This window comes from Chamaea fasciata, unplaced genomic scaffold, assembly GCF_029207755.1.
Source record: "Chamaea fasciata isolate MVZ Bird 193981 ecotype frontalis unplaced genomic scaffold, bChaFas1.0.hap1 SCAF_5, whole genome shotgun sequence".
In the NCBI taxonomy this organism is placed as follows: Eukaryota; Metazoa; Chordata; class Aves; order Passeriformes; family Sylviidae; genus Chamaea; species Chamaea fasciata.
The window spans coordinates 61959395-61984275 of record NW_027094090.1 but is presented as its reverse complement, the minus strand read 5'-3'; the positions used below and the strand labels follow the sequence as shown (position 1 = coordinate 61984275).

The 24881-nt window shown below is 43.7% G+C and overlaps 2 protein-coding genes across 2 annotated transcripts; one reads left to right on the top strand and one right to left on the bottom strand.

The window, feature by feature from the left end:
- Positions 1 to 1477: 1477 nt before the first annotated feature.
- Positions 1478 to 2044, bottom strand: ASCL4 (achaete-scute family bHLH transcription factor 4). Its single transcript, XM_066184647.1, has one exon. It carries the CDS (start codon positions 2042 to 2044, stop codon positions 1478 to 1480), a length of 567 nt encoding a protein of 188 aa, XP_066040744.1.
- A 6274-nt stretch (positions 2045 to 8318) lies between these two features.
- On the top strand, positions 8319 to 24606 carry PRDM4 (PR/SET domain 4). Its single transcript, XM_066183994.1, has 11 exons — positions 8319 to 8395; positions 9923 to 10056; positions 10698 to 10883; positions 12900 to 13694; positions 16812 to 16961; positions 18139 to 18257; positions 18990 to 19075; positions 20070 to 20197; positions 20743 to 21057; positions 22210 to 22378; positions 23432 to 24606. Exons 1-11 carry the CDS (start codon positions 8385 to 8387, stop codon positions 23739 to 23741), a joined length of 2403 nt encoding a protein of 800 aa, XP_066040091.1. The 5' UTR covers positions 8319 to 8384; the 3' UTR covers positions 23742 to 24606.
- Positions 24607 to 24881: the final 275 nt, after the last annotated feature.

The following is a 24881-nucleotide window of genomic DNA, read 5'->3' as shown; positions in this document are numbered from 1 at the left end:
ATTTTAAAATCTAGATTAAAAATTTAGTTTTATAGGTGGCAGTTCATATTTTCTTCCTTTCCATTTTCTCTATTTTTTTCCTGAAAAGTTACTACTCCTGCAATCAGAGCTGTCTTGTTTGTTATCAATTAAAAGTGAAAAAAGACACAGGCAGGATTAATCACTTTTTTATTTAAAGGAAATTTATGGACACATTTTGAGGTATTTGATCAGTATTTGTTCTTATTTAAACATGAGTATTTTTTCAGATGTTCAGTCAACATGACATGAAGGAAAGAAAACAAGATACAAAACCACTTCATCAACACAAGGCCAAAAGAGCAAAAGTTTGAAAGGTGTGTGGAAAGTGGATGGGTAAGACATTTACCCCATATTCAGAATGGAATTTAAGCCTTGGAGAAAGTCAGATTTTAAAGCAAAATGGAGAGAAAAATCTCATTTTCAGTATATGCAATCCAAATTAAAGGTACTCCATATATTTTGAAGTATTAATTTTAAAAGCTGTGTCCTTTGAAAAAGTAATACAATGTCCTAAAAAAGGAGCAATACCCATATTTTCATGCAGATGTAAACTGCTATATTCAATGTTTCCCCTTCGGTACACACCACTACAGGTTTTATTTCTGAGCCTATAATTTCTGACCTGCCAAAGACACAAAGAAGACTCTTTTGTCCATGAACTCAGATTTCAGAAAAGTAGGAAAAAGGCTTTCATTTTTTCAGTATCTTGAGTGAAGCTTTGATTTTGAAGGTGCAGTTTTAGAGAATTCTGTTTCCCTCTTCCTAGCATTGATTGAAATAAGTGTCCAGCTTTATTTTCCAGAAAATTATCCTTAGAATAATCACCAAATAGTCAGTGTCCAGTGTATGAAACGTTTCTTTCACTTTAGAAGCTGCTTTAAAAGAAACAAATTTCCAAATATAGCCTTGTTCTTATTTGAAAAATTGTTGTTTCACAAATAGAAGTATTTCTGTGAGTTTTCAGAAATATTTATGGAAAGATATTTTATCTAAATCTTACCTTCCCCAGTCCAAGCGTTTGCAGTGCAGTGCATCTCAGGTTAGCAGTCAGGAAAAACAGACAGTAACACTCACTGGACAAAGCAGGAGAAAGGGGAAGAGAATTTCCTGAAATGGATTTATCTGGTTTGACTGTCTCGAGTGAAAGGCAAAAGAAAATAGAACAGAACAAAAGCTGAATGTAAAGTAGAATGCAAATGTTGCTCCAGTTTAGCAGTCCAAATGAAGCTTAGTAACTCAGCTGAAGCAGCCTGAGAGATAATGTTTGTTTACAAATCACATTTAAGTTTTATACAGCAAACATTTAAAGCCCTTTGACAGATTAAAAGTACCTCTTTTTTGCCTTTCCTATCTGTTTCTCCTTTCCCCAATATTGATTTTCATCTGTAGAAAATTCCCCAGCATTTGGAATTGTTTTTCAGCCAAACTTGAAGCTTTCTGTGTCCAGAGAGGAGACCTAGCTGCCTGTCTCCTCAAATTCACTGTAGGGGGATGACGCTGAAGAAGTTTTGGACTCTCCATCGCTGTTGCACTCCCGCTGGGAAGCCAGACTAGGAGCTCCTGGGCACTCCTTGGCAGAGAGCGCTTCCTCACTGGTGGAGCCTAAGGGATGGCAGTCCAGCAAGCTCTGCAGGTGTTTGATGTAGCTTATTGCAGCTCTCAGGGTCTCCACTTTGCTGAGGCGCTTGCCAGCGAATTCCTTGGGCAGGTGCTCCCTGAGGCGCGTGTAGCCCTCGTTCACGCAGCGCACCCGCTGCCTCTCCCTCTCGTTCCTCTTCCGAATGAAGGCAGGCTCGAAGGAATAGTCATAGATGCCCATGTAGCCAGGAAATGGGATGTAGGAGATGCGAGCTGTGTGCCCACTATAGGCTTGCTCCCAATAAGATGGGTCCAGGTGGAAGGGAACCCCAAAGGGCTCCCTCAGGGGTACCCCATGGGGGTGCATGTGGCTGTTAGCCAGGGACACAGCTCCTGGAAATGCAATCCTCTTCAACAGTTTATCATCGTCTTTAGTGCTGTCCATGCTTCTTTTTTTCCTCACCAGTGGAGTGTTAGTTCCTGAATTTGGCTTCCAGTGTATCAATCCAACATTTGTATAGGTACCCTGCCGCACAGGCTGCAGTTTCCTCCTGTGGTGTATAGAAAACTCAGATCTCAAAGCAAGGCTAACAACTCATGAGGTCCGCACTGTGCCTGGAGAGCCTTGTTGTTTTTATAGGTGTAGGATGCCAGTTAATGTACAGACAGGTTTTGAGGACCATCACTCCACAATTTAAGCCCTTCTTTTCCTGTGATCTTCATATTTCAAAAGATAATAAGAGGGTTCCTGTGTATTCCTTTTCTCTCCACTTGAAATTATGACCATAAGAGTTAATGCCAAACATAAATAATCTTCCAGGCTCTAAACACTTCTCATGTATTGTAATCCATGATATCATTTGATATAATTGTCTCCAAAAGATGGGTAATTTGCAAAGTTTACAGGGATCTTCAAAGTTTTGGCAGAACTCCTCACTTCCAGGAACCAAGGATCTTCTGTCATCTAAAAACTACCCACAGGCTTTTCACAATGAAATCCAAAAGACAACTGCAAGCTTTGTTGTTTTGGCTGCTCTGGTCTAACTGAACCAGCTCACAAGCAGTTTGCAAAACTTATATGGCATATCTGCAGCTTTCTGGGGAAGCTGAGACATCTTCAAAGGAAAGAGTGCTCTCTTGTGGTTGCAAGTCTTGTCAGATCAAGAATGTACTACGTGCAAGCATGAGAGGAAAACTGCCTTCTTTGCCCCAAGAGACGTTTTTTCAAGAAGTGTGAGTTTCACAAATTGAACATGAGCATTTTGGCATTTTCAAACAGTTTTCAACGTTTTGTGTGTTTCTGTTCATTGTAGGAATGCTCTGTCATCCCTACGAGAACTTGCCTCAGACAAACAAACACAAAGGTGATGCCCTGATAGCCCCACGTGTAGCTATTACCAGATGTTTACATGGATATTTGCTTACCTGATGGACCCTACCCACTGCTTTAATGGGAGAGCTGAAAATCCCTCTTGACCATGCCAGGTCTGTGCTGTCTCCTTCTGTCTGCCTGCAGCTTGCCAAAGCAAAGAGATGGACAAAAGACAAGGACATTTGGCAGTATAAAGTCCTAATGTCCTTGTCTGTACCTTTCCTCTGAGATACCCTGCTGTGCTAGGATCTTCCTCTGCAGCAACTTGACCGTCTTTGACTTTTCCCATGTTGTTGTTCAAGAGCTCCTTAGTTACAGTTTTTTGATGAAAACACATTTTCACAGTTAACTGAATCTCCTTTTTTGGCCATCATCAGAATGTTTGGTCTGGGAGAGCTGTGAGAAGGGACAGACATGAAAAGGTACAGGTATGTAGGCTCTATTAAAATTGTTCTTTTGTTCAAAGTGAAAGTTTCCACCCTGTTCAGTGTTTCATGCGAAACTGCCTCAGAAGTGTCAGTAACTGAAACAACATTCTCCACTCTGAGAAACACACCTATGCCTCTGCTGAGTTAGAAACTAGCAGCAATGATGTGGGTAGCATGCATTTTCGAGTCAGCCTCTGTGTCTCTGCTGGCCTATTCTGCAGCTTCAAAAAAGCAGTGGTAATCTTCAAAGTACAATGAATGTACAGGCAGACCATTCCAGACAGACATGAGTGAGAACAGTCCTGGACTCTGGTTTATGTCAGGGGTAGAATCAGCACCAAAATGGCTCAAAAGCCTGAGGAAAAATTACTGGGGAATACCCCATGGTAGGTACAGCTCATTTCAGATCAAATAAATGAGAATCTTTCTGCCTGTTAAAAAAATCTTTGGAAACAGTTGATCAGGATGGACTTTTCAATATTACTGCACTCCAAACTTCGTTGTCCAGAAATGTTTTCAGAAATACATGCTTAAAGGAAAATAGCTTCTTCACTATAGCACTAGGTTGGGCTAGGACTACTAGCTTTTTTAAAACAAAGAGGATGTTGACCTCTAAGCAAATACCTGAAGCAGGCAAAGGCCATTTGATCTGTGTTATCATTAGATTTAAAACACTGCTCTCTGGCAGTATTCCTGTAAGGAAATGGAAGCATGCCTCTTGGGGGGCTCAGCTGCCGGATCATTTCACAGCTCTCCATGACTTTGCCAGCAGCCTGGCCATGCTCAAAAGGCAGGGTCACCTTTCAGTTCTGTCATGCAAATGCACTGTGCCCTGCTACCAGAACTCTTTTCTGTGTTTACTGTAAATGCAGGCCACCAGCACTTCCCAGAGTTGTCAGAATTGCACCTGTGCTAAAGACATCGTCTCTTCTGAAAGAAAAATCCACATTTCTTATCCTTTAGAGAAATACATGAAGAAAAATTACCGGTAAATGTTAGTTGTTGACCTGAATTATTGAAGCTGATCTCATATCAAACAGACTCTGAAGTCTGAATTTGTTTATGTGCAAAAGAAATGAAAAAATATGCCACAGGCTTTTGATGAATGTGGTATCTTGTTGACAATCTGATGTCACTTGCTCGGAAAGGGATTTGCCCCTGGGCAGAGAGCCAGAGCAAGGCCAACACATCTTACATCCCACTGCAGGTCCTTGTTGAGAGCGTGAGCCGGATTAAAGCAATTTATTGTTCCTGTACTGACTTCTGCACAAAGCCTCAACATGTCTGCACATGCAGACACAGTGAAAGTAGCAGGACTGGACCACCAAAGGGAAAGGCTAATACGCATTCTTTTCAATTTTAAGAGTAGGTTAAGACTACATGAATAATGTTCTTCTTTTAAGATAAGCCTTTGATCTTCTTTCTTACACTGTTTCTCCAATTAAGTCCTCTTCACACCTTTGTCTGGATGAAGCTTTGACTCCACAATGAAGTATCTGTCATGCTGATGCAAAGCTGATGGCCTGGTTTGCTTTTCAGGCAGTGAAAATCAGGTGTTCACTGCTCTACAATGGCAGAGCTCATGCTCTTTGTACACATATAGTATGTTTAGCTTTTGCTTAGGTTTTTGGTTTTGGCTTCATTATTGTTTTGGGTTTTTTTGTTTTGTTTGTAAATACAAAGTCTAAATGGGGATTCTGGGAGATTACTTACCCACGCCATCATCTGTGGTATTCAAACAGGTTCTCTTCCTTTTCTTATACTTACTATAAGCACTCAATTACCCAGCCGAAAAAAAAGAGAAAATACTCTTGACATATCTAAAAATAAAACATTTAGGCATCTTCCTTCCAGTTACAACTTAGTTGTGGTTTTAATTGCATATATCCTAACACAATATCTGTAAGTATTTTTGTACAAAAGAACCCTCAACATGTTCCCACTCCCACGGGAACCATAACCATGACTAACACTACTGACATTACACAATGATTTGCTTTGAATTATTCGAAGAAAAGTTCCTCCTTGACCCTGTCCCTCTGTGTATGAAAAGAAAGTCATCGGTGGAGTTATTGTAATAGAAACACAAGAGTCAGCTGAACACATGCAAGTCCACTAACTTCCCAACAGAAGATGTCCTCGCTGTTTTATGTGTGAACAAGTTACTGAGAAGGAAGAAGAAAAATACACCATGAATTTAAGAAGAAACTCTCACAACAATGTGCATTTCTTATATTGAAACTTTCATAATATTGTGCATTTCTTATATTTTACTGTGCTGTAATTATGTCAAATTCTAGTATCTATTATACATATCATAGGTTGTCTAGGCTGCTTCAATTTAATAGATACCAAAAAATGTAATTAGATTAACTTGTTAAGTGCTCTCACAGAATTATAGTAATAACTTTGCTTGAGACTGGAAAACGGGAATACAGGATTGAGCAGGTTTGTGTCTGTCTTGTCCTGTTTTATCCTAAACAATGGGTCATCTCTTCCCAGCCCTACACCTAGAAGTGAAAGCTGCACATAGACTACCTAGGCTTCATACTGTGACTATCACCAAAAACTGCTGACAAGCCAATAAAAGGTGATGAGAAATTCGGATTTTTGATGGTAAAATGGCTTTTTGCATAATCTTCATTCCAGTGTTATTCTGCTTGGTGTGAGAAAGAACCCAAGGGCAGGTTTGCAATAGCAGAAGAGAACGAATAGTACCAAGACATGGGCACGGTTCAGAAGTGACTTTGGCTCATACTGCAGAGAAGGACTGAAACATGTTTACTGCCTCTCTTTCCCCTGTGGTTTCAGAGTCTCCCTCATCTTTCTGTATGTCTCCAGAGTTTGAAGACTACTTGAAAAATAGCTCAACAATTTGTTCCTCACACAGCAAGTACCGCTATAAATGTCAATAAACCAGGCTTTCAGGAGACATAGTGCAGTTGTCTTATCAAAACACTTCACATATAATAAAAGCATTTGGTATATTAAAAAAATATCTTTCCTTGCAGAAGAAACAGTTCCCAAATGTGTTTTATCACAATACCTTGGGCACGCAGCATACATCTCCGTAGACAGAGATTAATTTCTCATTCAGTGACACTTCATATTATCACTGGCTTCCTTTGATACTTCTGCTTTAAACTGGTAGTTAAGATATCACTAGTTCAAGGGAGTAAAGTGACTACAAAAAAAGCTGGAATCTCAGAGGACTTATGCTTGACAGTGGGGAAAATACTCTTATCTACATATGACTACAACCAATCTGGCTCATAGGCTCGAAGTATTACTTTCAGCTCAGACAGTTGAAATAGCACAAAAATTTCAGTGCCAGGACACCTCTGCTGTGGAATCACAGTATCATAATCGGAATTAAGACAAGCTGAGGGCTTGGGTTAACCCAGAATTTCAGGACAGAATTGAGATGTACTGAGTGTGACTGTGAAGTTTTAAGAATGAGAACTGAAAATGGAAGGTCTCCTGCCATCTCCTATTAGGAAATACAAAGTGAAGAGAAAGACTTGTGGGCTTGTCATTCACTGTAGGTTCTAAGAAAGATGTGAAGTATTAACACCAACATGTGAATATGTGGGACTACACACACAAAAATGAAACAGACCTAAAGCCCCCATCACAGGATTGGCAGTCCATAAAAACTTGAGTATTGGTGAGTTCTTTTTTGACTTGCTGAAATGTTTGGACAATTTGGATAGTCAGTCAGTCATGATTAGGGTAAGGATTATTTGTCTTGGTGGAGGAGAGGTTGTGGCATACGTGGTAAACTAAATAAGGTCATTCTTTTGGTCATGAATAACAGAGACCTGGACTTACTTTGCCTTAATGTACTCCTTTAAACGTTAGATATTTAGACTAAACCCATTATGCAGGTCCCAGTTTCAGGCCATAGACACAGAAAGGCAGCTCCAAAGGGAATTCTTCTCACACATCTCTGACACCTACTTCAGGATGGGACGAAGCACTCTCTGCAGCAAACTATTTCTCTCCTTCAGCTACAGAGAGAGCTTCAAAAAGAAGTGTATACAAGGTGTTTAACTTTCTGACAAAGTCAAAGAAGAAGAATATGTTTCCATCCCCAGAAGAATCGATAGGTTTGTACTGAACTAAAACGACCTCTACATTTAGGCTCTTTAGATCAGGGAACGATCCTTACAGATCCTACATTTAGGTTCTGTAAAAGAGAGTAGACAGAAAAACACTTTGAATTTCCTCCTGCGCAGACAGGCTATCGAGGGAGGGGTCATTTAATGAGGCATCGCCTAAGTGTCAGGCACACGCAATTTACCAAACCCCATTCCAGTGCTCCAGGAAACAGCTGTTCGCCCCGGCACTGAAGGAACGCAGCGTGTATGATGACTATCCACGTGTCGCAGGCGAAAGCGAACTACAAACCTGCTTGCACACATCAAGAGATTCCCTTGCAATGTCACCTTAGCCAGAATCGCACATACGATCAACCACAACTGAACGACGGTGTCCAGAAGGCAGCTGGGCACGTACGGGCGGACGGTACCGGAGGACACAAAACGCAACATTCTAATGACAGCAGATACGACGGTGTGACGAGAAAGCGGTGAGACGGCTGGGGATGTTGTGTGGGAATACTGTGTGAAAACCCGGAGTAAGCATCGCAGCGTTCTGCAGGAGGCGGCCCGGGAAGCCTGGGGCAGGGTGTCCGCGCTGGCGCGGGGCGGCCGAGCCCCGGGGCGGAGGCGCCGCTTCCTGGCTCCGGCTCTCGGCGGCGGAAGCGGCCCCGGCCCCCTCCCTCCGCCATCCCCGCCTCCCTCCGCTCCCCCGCCCGCGCCGGGCCCGCGCCGGCCGGGTCCCGCCCATGAGGCGGCGGCGGCGGCGGCGGTGGCGGCGGTGGGGGTTGCGGCCGGGCCGTGGCCGTGGCTGGGGCCGGGGGCAGGCGGCGGGCCGGGGCGCAGGGCCCTGATGCGGCTGCGGGCGCTCCGCCGGCGGGCCCCATGCACCCCAGGTGAGCGCCGCGGGGCACCGGGCGGGGCGGGCGGGACCGCGGGGGACACCCGGCCGAGGCGGCCAGCAGGGGAGGGGGTCCCTCAAGCGTTCGGCGCCTCCCGCAGGCCCCGAGGCTCGGCCCCGAGGCTCGGCCCCGAGGCTGGGGTGGTGGTTCCCTCCCTCGGGCATCGCCATCCTCAGCAGCCGCCTGGGCCGGGAGGGGAATGCCCTGCCCCGCCGGGCAGCCGGAGCCCTCGGCCCCGTCCCTGCAGAGCCGTCCCTGGCGGCAGGCAGGCGTGGTGCCAGGGCTGGGCAGAGCCGAGGTGGCGGTCCGCGACTCCCTTGGCGGCTCAGCGCTCCGGGTGGCAGGTGGTCTGCGAGGAGCTGCGGGTGGACTCGATGTTCCTTACGGGCCCCTTCCGTGCTGAGATCTTGTGCTGTTAACTTGCGTGAGTTTGGTGGATTCGGCCGCTTTTCCTGGATGAGTGGTGCCTTTCCTTAGCGGAGTGGCAGCCCAAGCTCCAGCTCTCCATCAGTACTGCAGCGCTGGGGCCTGCTGCTGGCAAAGGCCATTTGGGAGGCCTTGGTCAGCCGGGGGGGCGTTGTGTGTGTGGCTGCAGTGGGGCAGCTGGTGTGGCTGGCCCTAGCGGCTGCTGGTTAGACCTGGTGTGTGGGTAGGAGGGCTGGGGTGGGCACAGCCTAGGTCAGGCACGGCTTGCAGAGTTGTGACAAGTGTGAGTAGACCTTGTCTTCCTGGTGTCCCCATCCTTGTGAACTGGTTTGGGCTGCATGTGCAGCTTGAGACCCCAAAGGGTATATGTGCTCCAGATTGACATGGTTTTTACCAGGGCTGAGGGTTTGGGGTGTTGGGCAGTTCCTGCAGCTACTGGTGTGGTGTGTGCCCACTTGAGCGGTGCAGTTGGTCACTGAAATAGCATGGCATCCATGGGGCCAGTTTTTAATGTGATGGGAGCATGTAGAACCAGACTGAGGCAGTCTGTTAAAACTGTGCTATGGCTGTTTTGCAGTGGTAGCTGTTGTCACTATTGGCCTGGTTCAGACTGGTGGGGAATTAGAGGTTGTGTGTCTATTACCAGTTTGAAGCGATCTTTCCCCCAGAGTCTGGATTTTGGATGTGGATGTGGTATCCAGAAGTCATGAAATATAAATCAGGTGCTGTTGTCTGCATATTTCTGACATTCAGCTTGTAAATGGGTCTGTGTTCACAACAGTTTAATCACAATGTCTTTTAGTACTAGGAGTAAGACTTTGTTTTCTGGATGGCAGGGAGGAAGCTGTGGTCTGGTTTGTCTTTCTGATCTGTTTTTCAATCCTGATTATTGCTATCTAATATGATCAATATGTGATGACCGTGTGAGTGGCTGATGTGTTTCATGCGTAGCTTTTTAAGGCAGAGTTTTTATATACCAGTATCAGATTTTGAGTTTATTTGCTCAACCTTTCCTCACCACAGTGCAGTCAGTAATCAGCAATGCTGTTGCATCTGTTTCTTTCTCCTGCTCCCCTCTCTGTTCCCTGTCTCCAGAATGAATGAAATGAACTTGAGTCCTGTAGGGATGGACCAGCTGACCTCCTCCTCTGTGAGCAATGCCCTGCCAGTCTCAGGGAGTCACTTGGGCTTGGCAGCGTCACCCACTCACAACGCCATACCAGCACCAGGTAATGTGGCAGGGTCCCACCCAGGGTACTGCAGCTGCTGCTCTGTGTTCTGCTCTCACAGCAATGGTCATCACTGGGCAGGAGTGCCTGCTCTGATAGCAAGTCATGCCGTAGGTAACGAAATGATGCAGAGCTGGGGAAGGGGAAACCATAAATCTTTGCTTATATAGGCAAAGAAAAACTGCTTATCAGGCTTATGTTTTAGTGGGGGCCTGGTTTTGTTTTAATGGGGTCATTTGTAATGTGGGTGAATAGTATCAGAATCCTTTGAAATTAGAGCCCTAGCTGAAAATCTGTCTTCCTCCATGTCAGATTTCTCTCAGGTGAAAAATCACTTGTAAAGCAAAACTGTTTGCATAGCTCTTCTTTCCAAGGGGTTGCACAGACAGAAGTCCATTACAATTGTCAAATAGAAGCAAGCCCTACAAAATGTACCAAAAAAGATCTAGCCATATTCAGGCATGCCTCGCAGTGCTGTGATAACTGATCCTTTCTTTGGTACCTGGCACCTTATGTGGACAGTGCCACGCTGTATTTCCTTAGGGCAAGAGTTCCTGGGGAGTTAGTAATCTCTTTGTTAGTTCGTGCGTTCATAAACTCAGGGTGTTCCATTGAATTTAAATGGGCATTTTCTCTTGCAGGCTTGCCTGTTGCAATTCCAAACCTGGGCCCCTCCTTGAGTTCCTTGCCCTCTGCTCTGTCTCTGATGCTCCCAATGGGTATTGGGGATCGAGGAGTGATGTGTGGTATACCAGAGAGAAACTACACCCTACCTCCACCACCATACCCTCACCTGGAGAGCAGCTATTTCAGACACATTCTACCTGGTAAGTGCTCTGGTGCTGATGGATGGGAACAGACAGAGAAACTGTTTTAAGAACCATCTGTTTCTGTCCTGAAGCAGGCATGACTGACAGTTTGGCAGAGCTGCTGTTTCCCTGGGTTCGTCTGGAGACTGTTGTGTCATTTACACACCTTTATTTTCAGATATCTGTTTCTATACTTGTGTATGAAAAGAATTGCGGGGCATTTTCTATTTAAACCTAACCTTTGATTGCTCCTCCTGATTTGATTTTAGGATTAACAGAAAACAAAGCATGCCTGGTTTCTGCCTCCTATGGCTTGTAGCTTGGAAGTTGCTTCTGTTTTTCTTCTCCTGTAGTCTGAAGCAATATTTATTATGTGCATAATGGGAGGTCACAGTAGTTCAAAGCTGAAAGAGGGCAAGACACCAGCTGTGGTGTTGGGCACTTTCCCACCTATTTAACCTAGGGCACATTTTTTCTTAATTTTTCTTCAAGGTTGACTTCCAAAGGCCTAACACACTGACTTCTATCTTCATTGCTTTCTCACATGTGCTTTGGAGTATAAATGTAGAATTTTACATGTTAGTGTATGAAAACATAGAAACTGGAACTTTAAATGCAGTCCTGGTTTTTTTTGGTAGCTAAGATTGAAAGGGTAGAAGAGGTAGTTAAGCTTCTTCAAGGTAACTCACTGGGTGTTTTTGGTTCAGCCTGGGTTAGGAATAAACTGTAGCAGCCCAGGTCTTCTGCAGCTACCTGTTGACTGATGGCTGAATTTGCAGCTGCTTAGGAGTAACCTTTCCTACTGCATTGCATGCCTGCCTGTTTAGTTGCCAAAGAGTAGACAAGGAGACTGTGCACTAGGACAAAAGGTATTTGCCATTCTTCTGACCTGGAATAATCTTCCTGTGATGTTTTATAGGGTTCTTCTGTCAGTCATCTTTTGCTGCCATCAAGGATCCTCTGTGTTCAAGCCACAAGGCAGCATTGCAGGCAGAAATATTTGATGCAGCTGATTAAATTAAACTTTTCATTTCTTGCCTTGTTGTGCTCCAGAAAGAGTACCTGTGCTTGCATCCTTGTAGTAACAAACCTATTTGAATGGAAAACTCTTACAGAACAAGTGGCTCATTGGGTTGAGGGCTAAAAAGAAACATGCTGAATCAGATCTTGCAGAATCTGCAAAATCTGTCTCTGTCTCTGCTGGAAATAATGTTTACTTGAATGTGCTGTTGTATTTCTTCCAAGGATTTTTTGTTTGTTTTTAGTATGTAAACACAGTTTAGTGTTTCCTCATATCTTAAGTTTCAAGGTTATTTGATGTTGAGAAGCTTCCCAGAACTACCAGAAAAGGTGGTAGGGTTTCTGATTTAAATTCAACCAAACAATTATTTCAGGAGGAACAACATGCTTTCATGTAAGGAAAGAGAGCAAATGATTCATGAAATCTGTGAGAGAACTTGTCTTTGTCCTTCAGGATTGCAGTTGATGACCTCTGAGACAGACAGTTATGTCACTTAGTCTTAGAGGAAGGAAGTAGTCATAGTTAAAACTTGAATACCTGATCAAAAATCATGTGTCCTGGAGAATTGTTTCTGCTTCTAGCAAAGATGAACCAGGAGTTAACAAATTATACATTCCACTAGCAGTCCTTCATCCTTTGTGGGCTGTTTCTTGGGAATGAAAAATTAAGCCTAAAATGTGAAGAACCTCTTTCTCATTCGATCTTTGTACTGAGCAGCCTAGGTGGAATTCTGCTATTAACTTTGCTGTTCAGAGTTTGAGAAATAACGAGAGACTTGCTCTGTTGGGTGGAAGCTCTGAATTAGTTGTTAAGTGGTACTTTGACAAGAGTGTCGGGCTGGCATATGTTTGTGAGCCATGTTTTAAAATTAGTGGATTTTAATTGGAAATAATGTAGAGAACATGTCTTCAGGGATCTGGGTCTCAGTGTGCTATGCTTCGACTGATTTTTATTCAAGATTTGAAAACTGATGTAATCTCACTCCCTTCTTTTTCTCCCTCTCTTCCTATCAGGTATCTTATCTTACTTGGCTGACAGACCACCACCTCAGTACATCCATCCCAACACTATAAATGTTGACAGCAATCCAGCATTGTCAGTCTCCAACAATCCATCAGCCCTGGATCCCTACCAGCCCAGTGGGACCGTGGGGCTGGAACCAGGGATTGTCTCCATGGACTCCCGCACAGTGAACACACATGGTCCTCAAAATCTGCATCCCAGTGACAGCCACGAGGTAGCACTGGATACTGCAATCACCATGGAGAGCGTTTCGAGGGTAACCAGCCCCATCTCTACGGATGGGATGACAGAGGAGCTTACAATGGATGATGTAGCCGGGGATCACACGCAGATCCCAAATGGCTCCCGGAGCCATGAACCTTTAGCCGTAGACACAGTGGGGACTAACTTGCCATCAGACGCTGTGGGACACGGCGGTGTCATTCCCATTCACGGTAGCACTTTGGAACTCCCTGTGGTCATGGAGCCCGACCACATTGCTGGGCGGGTGGCAGGGATTTCGGACAGCACACTAAATGACCCCATTCATACTGTGGCCATGAGCACCAGCTCTGTGAGTGTGGCGCTCCCTACCTCACACAACCTCGCTTCTCTGGACTCAGTAGCCTTGCATGAAGTGGGTCTCAGCCTGGAGCCCGTGGCAGTGTCTTCCATAAGTCAGGAAGTAGCCATGGGGCCAAGCCATGTCGATGTGTCTGCGGACAATCTTGCCTTTGTACCATCATCTCTGCAAATGGAAGACTCTAATTCCAACAAGGAGAACATGGCAACCTTGTTTACCATATGTGAGTGGACATTTCCTGCTTTTCCTGGGGTAGGGCTTGTCACATCGCTGTTGTCTGGTGTGGCAGGACTCTGGTTACTAGTCTAACAGATTTATGGTGAAAAAAACAGGTACTTTTAACAAGTCCAAAAATTGAAACACCTGCAATGCCAGATTAACTGTTCTGAAATAACAGTAGTTGGAACTAGTAGAAGATGTAGTAGGATGTTTTAGCCTAATTCTCTTTGTATCCATTTCCCATGTTGACATGAGGTTGGAAACTGAATCTTGATGAAGCTCGTGATTTTGTGAATATGCTTGATATCCTTTCCAATGAGATTTCTGTTTTTATAAAGTCACATCACAAGTGGCTCTTCTTGCTACATTAAGAATACACAACAACCACCACCACAAGCCATACTTTCCATCAAATGGGTATAATTATTGAGTATGACATTATGTGCTTTTGCAAAATTTATATTAAACCATGAACAATCATCATGAAATTGTTGTTCTAAACAGGAAAAAAAGAGCAGAGAGGGAAGGAACTTTATAATATTTCTAATTATTCTCAACGAAGTACTTTAGTCCAGAGGTTAGTGGATCTCATGGGAAGAGAGGAGCACTGGGTGTTGTATTTCCAGTCCTGTTATCATTCAAGGAGAAGTGTTTAAGAGCTGAGAAGTTCTCATTTGCTGGGAGAGAGATTTGAACTTTCACCTGCAGATGTCTGGCTTCCTGCCACTGAACCATAAGGCCAGCTTTTATATTAATTTTATTATCTGCGGTAGCATTGCTGAGTGCTGCTCTTCATCCAGTCTGGCCCTACAACTGCCAGAACCTAATGGCTTGCTTTGTTTGTGGAACATATTTTAAGAAATTGAAAGATACAGTGCTTTGGTTAGCAAAGGGAGAGGTGCAGTTTAGTGTAAAGTGTCTAGTCAGTCAGACATTTAGATTAATGTATTAAGATTTCGTTCTGTGGGATAAAATACAACTTCAAAATAGGTGGGCATAGAACTATGATTAATTCACAACTCCCAGAGGGAAGAGTTTTACAGTTGATGCACTCAGAGGTACCTATAAGCATCTGTTGCATGTTGAACAAATAATGATCCAAATACTATGATATCCAACATTCTTGTGGTGAAATCACTTCTCTTACTCTCTTAAAAGTGAGATTTGATGTGTCAGCTTTTTGTTGTTATACTTAACATAGTCCTAAGCTGTTTTCCAAACGATTCTCCCCTTTGGTGGGACATTAAAATGGCTACTGCATGCCTTGTGCTTGCATGTGATTTGCAAACAGATTCTTGACTTGAGGAGGTTTAAATTTTAACCTTTTGTTGATGTTTTTAAACTTCACCTGAATAAAGAGGAATTTGTGTCCATGTAGGTGACAGCAAGGACAAAGAGTTGTTTTAGAGCCCCTTAGTAGTTTTTCCTCACTGAGATGGCAGGAGTCAGCACCTTTTTCAGAAAACTTGTTACTGTTCCTGAGCAGGAAATAAAAAGTGTGCCTTTGCTACAGTCCTGAATGCTTGCACAGCTTCTAAGAAGCGGGTTTTTTGGTCATCTTTGTTGACAGTTCTGGGTATCCAAATCAGAGAAGTAATCACTGATTTTCCTCTTTTAATGATTTGACAAGGACAGTAATGGAAATTATATTTCACTTTCTGCAGAATGTGAGATTTTTTTTCTTTTCCAACATCTTAAAAGTGTATGAATGGTTGAACTTCTCCAAGTGTTAATGTCCCATGCCTAGAACTTTTCTTCCTCTGCCTCTCCTTGGAGCTGGTCCACAGACCCATAGTGGATGTGTGCCAGGCAGTGCTTAAAAGCAGCTGTTCCACCCAGTGGTTCTCATTACTCAGGTCTGGCCATTGTTGTTGCTTTATTACTGCATGTCACCTGTGCACATGAAATAATGCTTACATAGGCTCTACCTGATAATTTTTGGAGTACTTTCCTATCTGTTAATGTGCAGTTGCTCAAACTGTACTTTATATGAGGTCACATTCTGGTACCCTGGTATATCAAGGAAGTATCTGGGAAATATCTTTAGCATGTAAGGATGGAGCTGCTGTTCAGGCCTGCTGAAGGCTACTTCTGTGATAGCTCTTTTATACTGGAGCTGTGTCATCAAGAGGCTAAAGAAGGTCTTTGTGGAGATCCTGATTAATTACTTGAACAACTTTCTTCTGAAGAAGAATACTTATTTATCAGGAGAGTGGTTGCTGAGTAGGTGTTGGTTGCTCCATCCGCAGAGAATTAAAATGACATCGTTTTTGTATATGAAATTGTAATGCTTTAGAGAGCATTTTTTGTGCTGTATTTTCCCTCAGATTTGCTAGGCTGACTGAAGACTTTCACTGGTTTCTTTTATAACAGTATTTCTGGTGAATGACAGATTGGGCAAGCGAAGCTACTGATTCTTCTTGGGCTTTTGTTTTTTTTGCATTCAGTGGCATACTCACACTGCATGAGCTTACTGCAGTGAGTCCTTCAAATGCAGCAGTGAGGTCAAGCTTTTGCTGCTGTGATTTACACATTGTCTAAATTTAAATGGAGGTAAGGGGATTTGTGGTTCACATTCAAAAAATTCTAGAAGGATGACCTGACTGCTCCATTTGCGTAGATAACCTCGAGGTTCTACATGCAAGAAGTTTCTGGTTAATTCCAGAAATGTAACCAGTTAGAAGGTGTTTGGTTTTGTCTTAGATTTTTCTGCCAGTACAGTTCATTTCACTTGTGATAAGAGTGACATTCTGAAGCTCTTCCATCACCAGCATTGCCACCAGCACTCAGGAGGCTGTCATCCATTTTGCAATAGCCCTAATGAAGAGTGGGCTCTGTCCCATTGCTAGATGCCCCTGTAGGGGTAGTCTGGAGTCTAGGTCATCAGTTTGACATCAGGAAGGTAGGTGGAGATCCGCACTTTGGATCTGAATTGGATAGAAACTGACATGTCGGTGCCCACCTGACTGTCACAATATGATCCATATTCTTCTGGGTAAAAGCTGGTAAGTGGACAAGCTGAATGTGATAGAATCAGCCTTTGGCAGGGGCTGAGCTGACGCACACTGGTAGGGAGCTGTTGTGTGTTTTTAATGCCTGCTGTCCCCTCCTGTCTCTGCAGGGTGCACGCTGTGTGACAAGGCGTATCCATCAGACTGCCCGGACCACGGGCCCGTCACCTTTGTCCCCGACAGCCCAATCGAGAGCCGAGCCAGGCTGTCCCTCCCCAAGCAGCTGCTGCTCCGGCAGTCTATCATGGGAGCTGAAGCGGGTAAGGATCACATTACTGTGCACTTCCCTGCAGCACTTGAAAATACACTCACCGCCTGAAATCCAAAACCGTACGGAGATTAATGTGGGAAAGAAACTCTGCAAGAGAGAGATGCTTCCCTCTTCTGTAATCACCCTGACTTAACGTTATCCAAGAGCACCTTGTGGTCTGGTTACTGCTTAGACTTCAGCTATAGGGCTGATGCCACAGAGCGTGGCACTTCTTAAGGTCAGGCAAGGTATGTGCTTAACAGCTCAGGCACAGCTTTGGTAAGAAAATAATGCAGCAATTGCAGTTTGGGGGAAGGTGACAATTAGAAGTAATAGAGAAGAATTCTGTCTGCTTGTTCATCAGCTTGGTTTGCTACCTTCTGGGTGCTCTCTTCGGAGTATTGATCACAAGTGCCTCTGTTTTTTTCCCCTCTTCATTTACATTTGGCATGTAGACTGTGACCTTGTCACTGGATGTGGACCTTATTACTATATTTCACGTCACTGTCACCTGGAAATCGTGGATTGCAGTGCAGTACCCTAAGGATCTGAAGGCTAGAGAAGAATGTTATTATTGGCTTGCTTAGTGATGCTGCTTGTTCAGAGTAGATTACATCTGTTCTTTTCAAGCTGCACTAGTTTCCAGTTTATTCCTAAGAGCTATTCAGTGTATTCATGTAGACCTATATATATAAAAATGTTTAATAATAAATAATATACATGCAGGAATCCCTCTGCCCATGACAGAAATACAGCTGCCTCTGGGGAGAAATACAGAAGCTGCTTAACAATGCCCAGCAACAATTCTGGAAGTTCCTGGGGATTAGGTAGGCAAAATAGTAGTTACTGAAACTAGTATTTTCTGCTTCTGCAGAAAGTGCCATGAGAACTTTAATTGGTACAAGTGGCTAGGATGTTAGTTTTATAGCCTACTGAAAAGTAAATTACTTGCTTTTGGCCAAATAAATATTTGTAATTACACCAAAGCGGCTCCATTAGTGTCATGTGGTGGTGGTGGTTCTTGTCTCTGCCATAGGTGTGTTTCAGATGTGAAGTAGAAGCTTTGATGATCTTATGCATAGATAGTACCTCTGAAGCATTATCTCATAAGCCTCCCACTTCTTTATTATGCATGATTAATTGTTTAAAAAAATTGATTTCTTCAGATTTTGGTCTTCTAATGATAGGTGTATGGACACGAGAAACCATTCCTGTGAGGACTTGTTTTGGACCTTTGATCGGGCAGCAGAGCCATTCTCTGGAGGTGGCCGACTGGACAGACAAAGCAGCCAGTCACATCTGGAAGGTCAGTGGTGTTGCAGTTCACAGCCTGCCAGCATACTTTTTTCTGGTGAAAGCTACCACATGACAGCAACTTTAACATTATCATCCTTCCCAAAAGTCAAAAGTAATGCAGTTTCATTGTTTAATTCTTAGTATTAGCAGAGCTGTATACCTTGCAGTATGCTGGTAGTCAGTCCTGAAGTACAAAAAGCTTCTTTAATGCCTTCTCTTTTTCAGGGTTATATGTTGTTTCAGTATTTGTGTGGAGTTGTAGCAGAGATTGTATAGTAATTACTAGGCAGCAGTTGTTTGTTTTGTATCTCTGTTGATTGAAAGTTCCTCCAGGTGATGAATTACTTGTTCTAGGAAAGCCAATTTAAAACTTTCTTTTCCCCATCATTTCATTTTCAGAAAGTAAATCTGACCTATATAAATAAAGGATGTACTGTTTGCCCAGATTTTGTTATTTGCAAGACTTGGTTTGTAAGAAAACCAGCTAAATGCATTTCTGCTGGAAGGTAAAGGTGAGAAAGATGCTGATAAACAGGTTTTCTGGCCTTCTGGATAGCAGAGGTCACAGTACCTGTGTCAAGAGGAAAGTAAGGAGTGAAAACAGGGCTGTGGTGTTGGCAGTGGCCATGGAGACTTCCTGGCTTGTTCTAGGTTAACACATCCTCTCCTAAAGAAAGAGGCTGGCTTTCACTGCATTTATTGCTGTGTTTTGTCTTAAGGTTGCATTTGTTTTTCCTGGTAGATCTATCACAACGGTGTCCTGGAGTTCTGTGTCATCACAGCTGATGAAAATGAATGTAACTGGATGATGTTCGTACGCAAAGCCAGGTGAGAGCCACTTGTACTGTGCTCAGCAGCTTTGAGTCTGAGCTGTGGGCGCATAGGAAGCCTTACTGGAGAATGAAGGTTGACCTTCATTCAGCTGAAGTTGACCTTGATTGTCCTTTTGATTTTAATACTTTATTAACAAAGTGTCCCTGAGTTCTTATGGCCGAGTTCCAAGCCCCTACAGCTTGTGAGACCTGCCGTTTTCAGTTTTTCTGGAGTCTGTGATGAAAACTATCCAGGCTGGCCTAAGTATTGCTCCATCCATGGTCCACTGAGAAGGCTGAACCTTTCTTATTTCTCTGTGACACAGAGGAAGTGTCTCCTGCAGTTCATTTCATCGTCTCATATGCAGGAGTCAAAAAGTGTAATGCTTAATCACCCACTGCAGTGGGGCAGAACTTTAGCTGGTTTCAGATACTGGGAACAAACATATGTAAAATAACTGCTTCAAAAGATGAATGACCACATCTTGAGGAAATGGTCCTCAAGAGGACTTTTTAAAAATAATTTTGCTTTAAGACATTACTGATATTTTTTGTCATGCACTCTCTATTTCTTAAGGGATATATCTGTAAATGAATCTATGTGTATGAAGAATCTATGTGTATGAAAAATAGATAGATTTTTGTAGTGTCTTAGGAGATCATAAACTCACTTCTCTCAGCCCACTTGAGTTTCTATTAATATTTTTCTCAGAAGTGGTGTGAGAAATCATCATTTGGTGGAGGAGATTGGTTCTGAAGGTCTAGTTTGTCTTTCCTTTAATAAAGAAGGACAGAAGTGACAGACATGAAAGTTTTTTTAATATGCTGACAAGCACTGAGGTTCTTACTACCTTTTTATAGGAATCTTTCCTTTCCCCTCCTACTTTACCCTTCTACTTTCCCTTTCCTGTTCCCTTTCCTTTTTTCTTTCTTTTTTACCTCTCCCTCTCCCTCTCCTCTCCCTCCAGTCATTACTTCTGAAGGGTTTTTAACTGTTGTTACTGCTGTAGGAACCGGGAAGAGCAGAACCTGGTAGCTTATCCTCATGATGGAAAAATTTACTTCTGCACCTCTCGGGACATCCCTCCTGAACACGAGCTTCTCTTCTATTACAGTCGGGACTATGCACGACAACTTGGTAAGTAAGAGGCCATTTTTGTTGGCTTTGCAGGGACTACCTGGCTTGAATTCCGTTTCAGTGCCATCTCTGGGCTCTGTGACTTGGGAGTGCATTATGTTCCTTCTCAGTTCCCACTGGAGCGTGTCATAGTCTTTTACATTTCATGACTACAGAGTTCCATCATTTAAAAGAAACATTTCCCTACTTAATTCCACTGATTAGGACTAAAAGATCACAGTTTTGAAGAAAAATCGTTTTAGTTCTGTTCATCCAGGGCTAAGGGAGTTTTGGAGCTGAAGATGTTCCTATCCTCCCCCAGCTTGGATTGTGATAATTTAGATTTGGTGGAGCTGTGCTCAAAACTGTTCCAAAGTTTGGCCCCTCCAAACATTTCAAATGACCTACCTGAAAGAGCTGGAAAGCAACACCGGAGCTGAAAAGAACAAAGGTGAAAATCTCTGCACCTGGTTTTGATACCACAGACTAAATGTTAATGTGGTCCTCGTTCAAGCTCTGTTAGGCCTTACTGTGCCTCATTACAAGTGATGCTTTTGTGCCCAAAGGTGTCCCTGAGCATCCAGACATGCACATCTGCCACTGCGGGAAGGAATGCGCTTCCTATGTGGACTTCAAGGCCCATTTGAGCAGCCATATTCACAACCACCTCCCCAGTCAGGGACACAGCAGCAACCACGGGCCAGGCCACGGCAAGGAAAGGAAGTGGAAGTGCTCCATGTGCCCCCAGGCTTTCATCTCCCCTTCCAAGCTGCACGTGCACTTCATGGGGCACATGGGCATGAAGCCGCACAAGTGCGATTTCTGTAGCAAAGCTTTCAGCGATCCAAGCAACTTACGGACGCACCTCAAGATCCATACAGGTGAGAGCTGAGAGCTTTATATAGATGTCTGTGCGAGGACAGGGGAGAGGGTGAAGGTCAAGTTACAGTAGACAGTTGTGGGTATTTTTGCCACTTTTTTTTTCAGTATTTCTTATTGGGAAATCAGAAAATTCACATTACAGAGCTGGAAAAGGAATAAAACTGGGAGTTCAGTGCTCTCAAGTCAAGCATAAGAAGTTGTAGGCTCAGTAGTCAGGAGTTTTAATGGACTGATCAAATACTAACGTGGTATATACAACCACAGAATACTCAGTGGGGTGGGATTCAAGTGGTATTCAAACTTAGTCTGAGCTCAGTAGCATGCTGGGGTTTTGAACTATTTCTGGCAAAGAATAACAGAAGTACTGGTAAGTTGAAAAATGGGATAAAACAGAAGTTATCAAAGGGCCAGTGAGGTTTGTACCTGTGTGTTTGTTAGATAAGAGGACTTGTTTTTACAGACAAAGGCAATGCATTGCATCAGATGTGGTTGGGCTCCAGTAAGGCATCAGATACAATTCCTGTGGGAAATCAGTGAGGATAGGGATGTACTAATGTACAGTAACTAGATGGTTACCATAGTTACTGTTACAAAGGAAGCTACCATTGTTTTTACTGAAGAATTCATCTTGGATAAGACTAGTCTTTTTAAGCGTTTGCCTGAATCTCTTGGTGGAAGAGTGTACAGAGCTGCTGGGGGTGTTTTGATGTCCAGAACAGGGAGGCACAGTTGGTGTGGACAAGAAGCATAAACCCTGCCTCACAAGAAAGGCATGCTGACCACGAGCACTGGAGAAATAAGAGGCAGCCGTGTTTAGAAGGACGAAGTGCAGAAAGGTGCATCACACCAATAGTTTGAAACAGTATCATGATGCTGTTTTTTTTTGCTTGAGGGCATGGAGTAGAGGATGAAGAGCTTTGGAAATGATGAAGTCAGCTGCCTGTTTTTTTTCATAGCTAAATATAGATTGGAACTAAGTAGGCCTTTATGCTGAGTCTGAAGGAACTGAAGGAGAAAATAAGTCCTGTTTACAAAGAATCTGCCTTTCTTCATGGTAAAATAAAAATTTTCAGCAAGGGTCAGGCTTGTTTGCTTACTGCATTTCTTGGGACGCTGAGTGGCAATCTGTGGGTGTCCCTGTGTACTCCTAGGTCAGAAGAACTATCGCTGCACCCTCTGTGACAAATCGTTCACACAGAAGGCTCACCTGGAGTCGCACATGGTCATCCACACCGGGGAGAAGAACCTCAAGTGCGATTACTGTGAGAAGCTCTTCATGCGGAGGCAGGACCTCAAGCAGCACGTCCTCATTCACACACAGTAAGTGACCTCCCAGCAGCTGTTGGACTGGCCAGTGCGAGAAATAATGAAGATGAACAGCCTGTGACAGACTCTCCAGTTTGCAAATAGTTTGGCCTAGGGAGCATAGGTAGGTTCATACTCTGAAATAACAGAGAAGTCACTCAAGACAAAGTCCTTGTTTTACTGGCTGCAGTTTTGGAGTTCTAGTGTTTGTAATATCTCAGTGCCACAGTAAATTCCAGGCATGTTCCTTGTGTTGTGAAATGGCAGTCTGGAGCGTTCATCATTTTGAAGAGAAAGGAGGTTGTTTGATTTACATTTCATTCTTTGCTAAGACCTGTTCCCACGTCCCAACGTGACCACAAAAGACAAACTTCTCCATGCTATTGTCAGGAGTACCTTGTTAGTGAACTCCACCTGTTTGCTGTAGCCGTGTGGTGCAGCCATTCCCAGCCCTTTTCTCCCTGCAAGTCTCACTCAAGTGCTTGCTCTCCTGCTCCTCCTGTAGGGCAGATTCCTACCCACAGGGCTCTGCCAGGCCAGGTCTTTTGTTCTGAGAATCTCTCCATCATGTACATTTACTCCTAATCCAAGGTCCTCCTTAAAAGCTGCTTGTCCAAAGCTAGTCCTCTGCTTATTTCATTTTCAGCATCTGGTTTTTGTACTTACTTGGAATCCATTGCTGCTTCTGTCATGCTGCCTAGGAGCCAGTGTAGTGCAGCCAGCATGAGTGAGAGAGGCAGACAGCAACTCAGACTTGCTTTGCTGCTCATTCCTACAGCCTGAGCCAGGAGCAGTACTGCTGGGAGGTATTTTGCAGTGTCATTACAGAATTTGTTGCAGTCTGGTAAGCTGCTCTGCTTAGCATTTACAGACTGAGGGTTGTTAACATGCAGCAGCCTTGTTTCCTTAATCGTTCTTCCGTGCATCTTCCCCACCCCCCTTCCAGGGTGGGAAGGAGGCTGACCTTTTCATCAGGGGCAGTATCTTTGTCCTTGCTAGAACCTTAATCAGCATTTTAATACCAGCTGCCTTGTGGCAGGACTAAGCTCACTTTTTTGTGTCTTGCAGAGAACGGCAGATCAAGTGCCCCAAGTGTGACAAGCTGTTTCTGAGGACAAATCACCTGAAGAAGCATCTCAATTCACATGAAGGAAAGAGGGACTATGTCTGTGAAAAATGCTCCAAGGCTTATCTAACCAAATATCACCTCACTCGACACTTAAAAATATGTAAAAGCCCCACATCCAGTATGTCAGCCCCAGAGGAGGAAGAGGAAGAGGATTCAGAGGAGGAATTAATAGACTCTATGAGGACTGAAGACTGTAGGATTAACAATGGAGTCTATTCAACAGGTGATGTTCTCTCCGGACACAAATGAAGAAGAGAGGGAAACTTTCCTGGATATTACAAGTAGGGAAGGAAAAAACCCTCTTCCTTGTTTTCCTAGTCACCAGTGTATGTCAGGTGAGGAGTTTTCCTTCTGTTTTTGTCTCCACACTACCACCACTTAATATAATCTGTAGCCAGAACACTGAACAAGACTGGATCATGCACATCCAAGAGTTGCTAAGAAGGAAATGTGAGGCAAGATTTCTTTCACACACGCTGCACATACTTCTCCTCCAAATCACTCAGATTAATCCATCCAGTGCCAGGACACGTGACACACCTCGCACAGCCCTTCGAGCAAAGAGCCAAGAACCAGAAATGTAGCTGGGAGATTGCAGTGACCTGTAAGCCAACTGTCCTTAACTGCCCAAGCTGTGACATGAAGAGAAACAAGGAAAAAATGGTGGCGGCCGTTGATGTATTTTAAAACACTTTAACTGAAGGATGTGGTTTGGCACAAAGCAAAGACTTCTCAATGCTCAGGTTTCCTTCTTAAAACAAAAACCTTTTGGTTTAAAAAAAAAAAAAAAGCCAGTGAAATCAGCACTTGCATACAAAGTAATTACCCCACTACCGAAAATCAAACACTGGTTTTTGGAGAACTGTTATCCCCTCTTCTCCCTCAAGTTCACAGCCCATGGAAGCAGGTGAAGAGAGAAAGACTGTATGGACTCAGTAAGGAAGGGGCTTACAGACCATCAGGCAGTGTTTACAGTATATGTTACTCCTTGTGCTGTAAACCTTTTACCACCTGGAATGATGGGAGGGTTTGCTGCTAATATTATTTATGGAATGAAGATTATTACATTTGGTTGTTGCCTTTTGAAATAATTAAAAATGTGGCTCTTCTCTAATGTTCTTTTTTAATATTTACATATGCTGAAAAAGAATGTTCCTATTTCTGATAATGGTGAGAGAAATAATACCACTTTTTAATCACCTGCCTCTCCCAAGCCTTCCTGGGACATGGTATGTGTAGGAGCACCTCCATGAACTGGGGCAGCTAAAGAACTCTAGATTTGCTGTGTCACTCCTCTGGCTGTGCTGCAAAAGAAGATTCAGCTGTGCTCTCTTCTCTGACAAGGTAATGGGAGGTTCCCTTAGGAAAGAGGCTCTGCTTCTGGCCCTG

Excerpts from the sequence above, each read along its gene's own strand:
- ASCL4 (XM_066184647.1), bottom strand. The coding sequence starts at position 2,044 with ATGGACAGCACTAAAGACGATGATAAACTGTTGAAGAGGATTGCATTT.
- PRDM4 (XM_066183994.1), top strand. Across the intron at positions 19,076-20,069 it reads ATGTTCGTACGCAAAGCCAG|GAACCGGGAAGAGCAGAACC; the intron begins GTGAGAGCCACT and ends TTACTGCTGTAG. Across the intron at positions 20,198-20,742 it reads GGACTATGCACGACAACTTG|GTGTCCCTGAGCATCCAGAC; the intron begins GTAAGTAAGAGG and ends TTGTGCCCAAAG.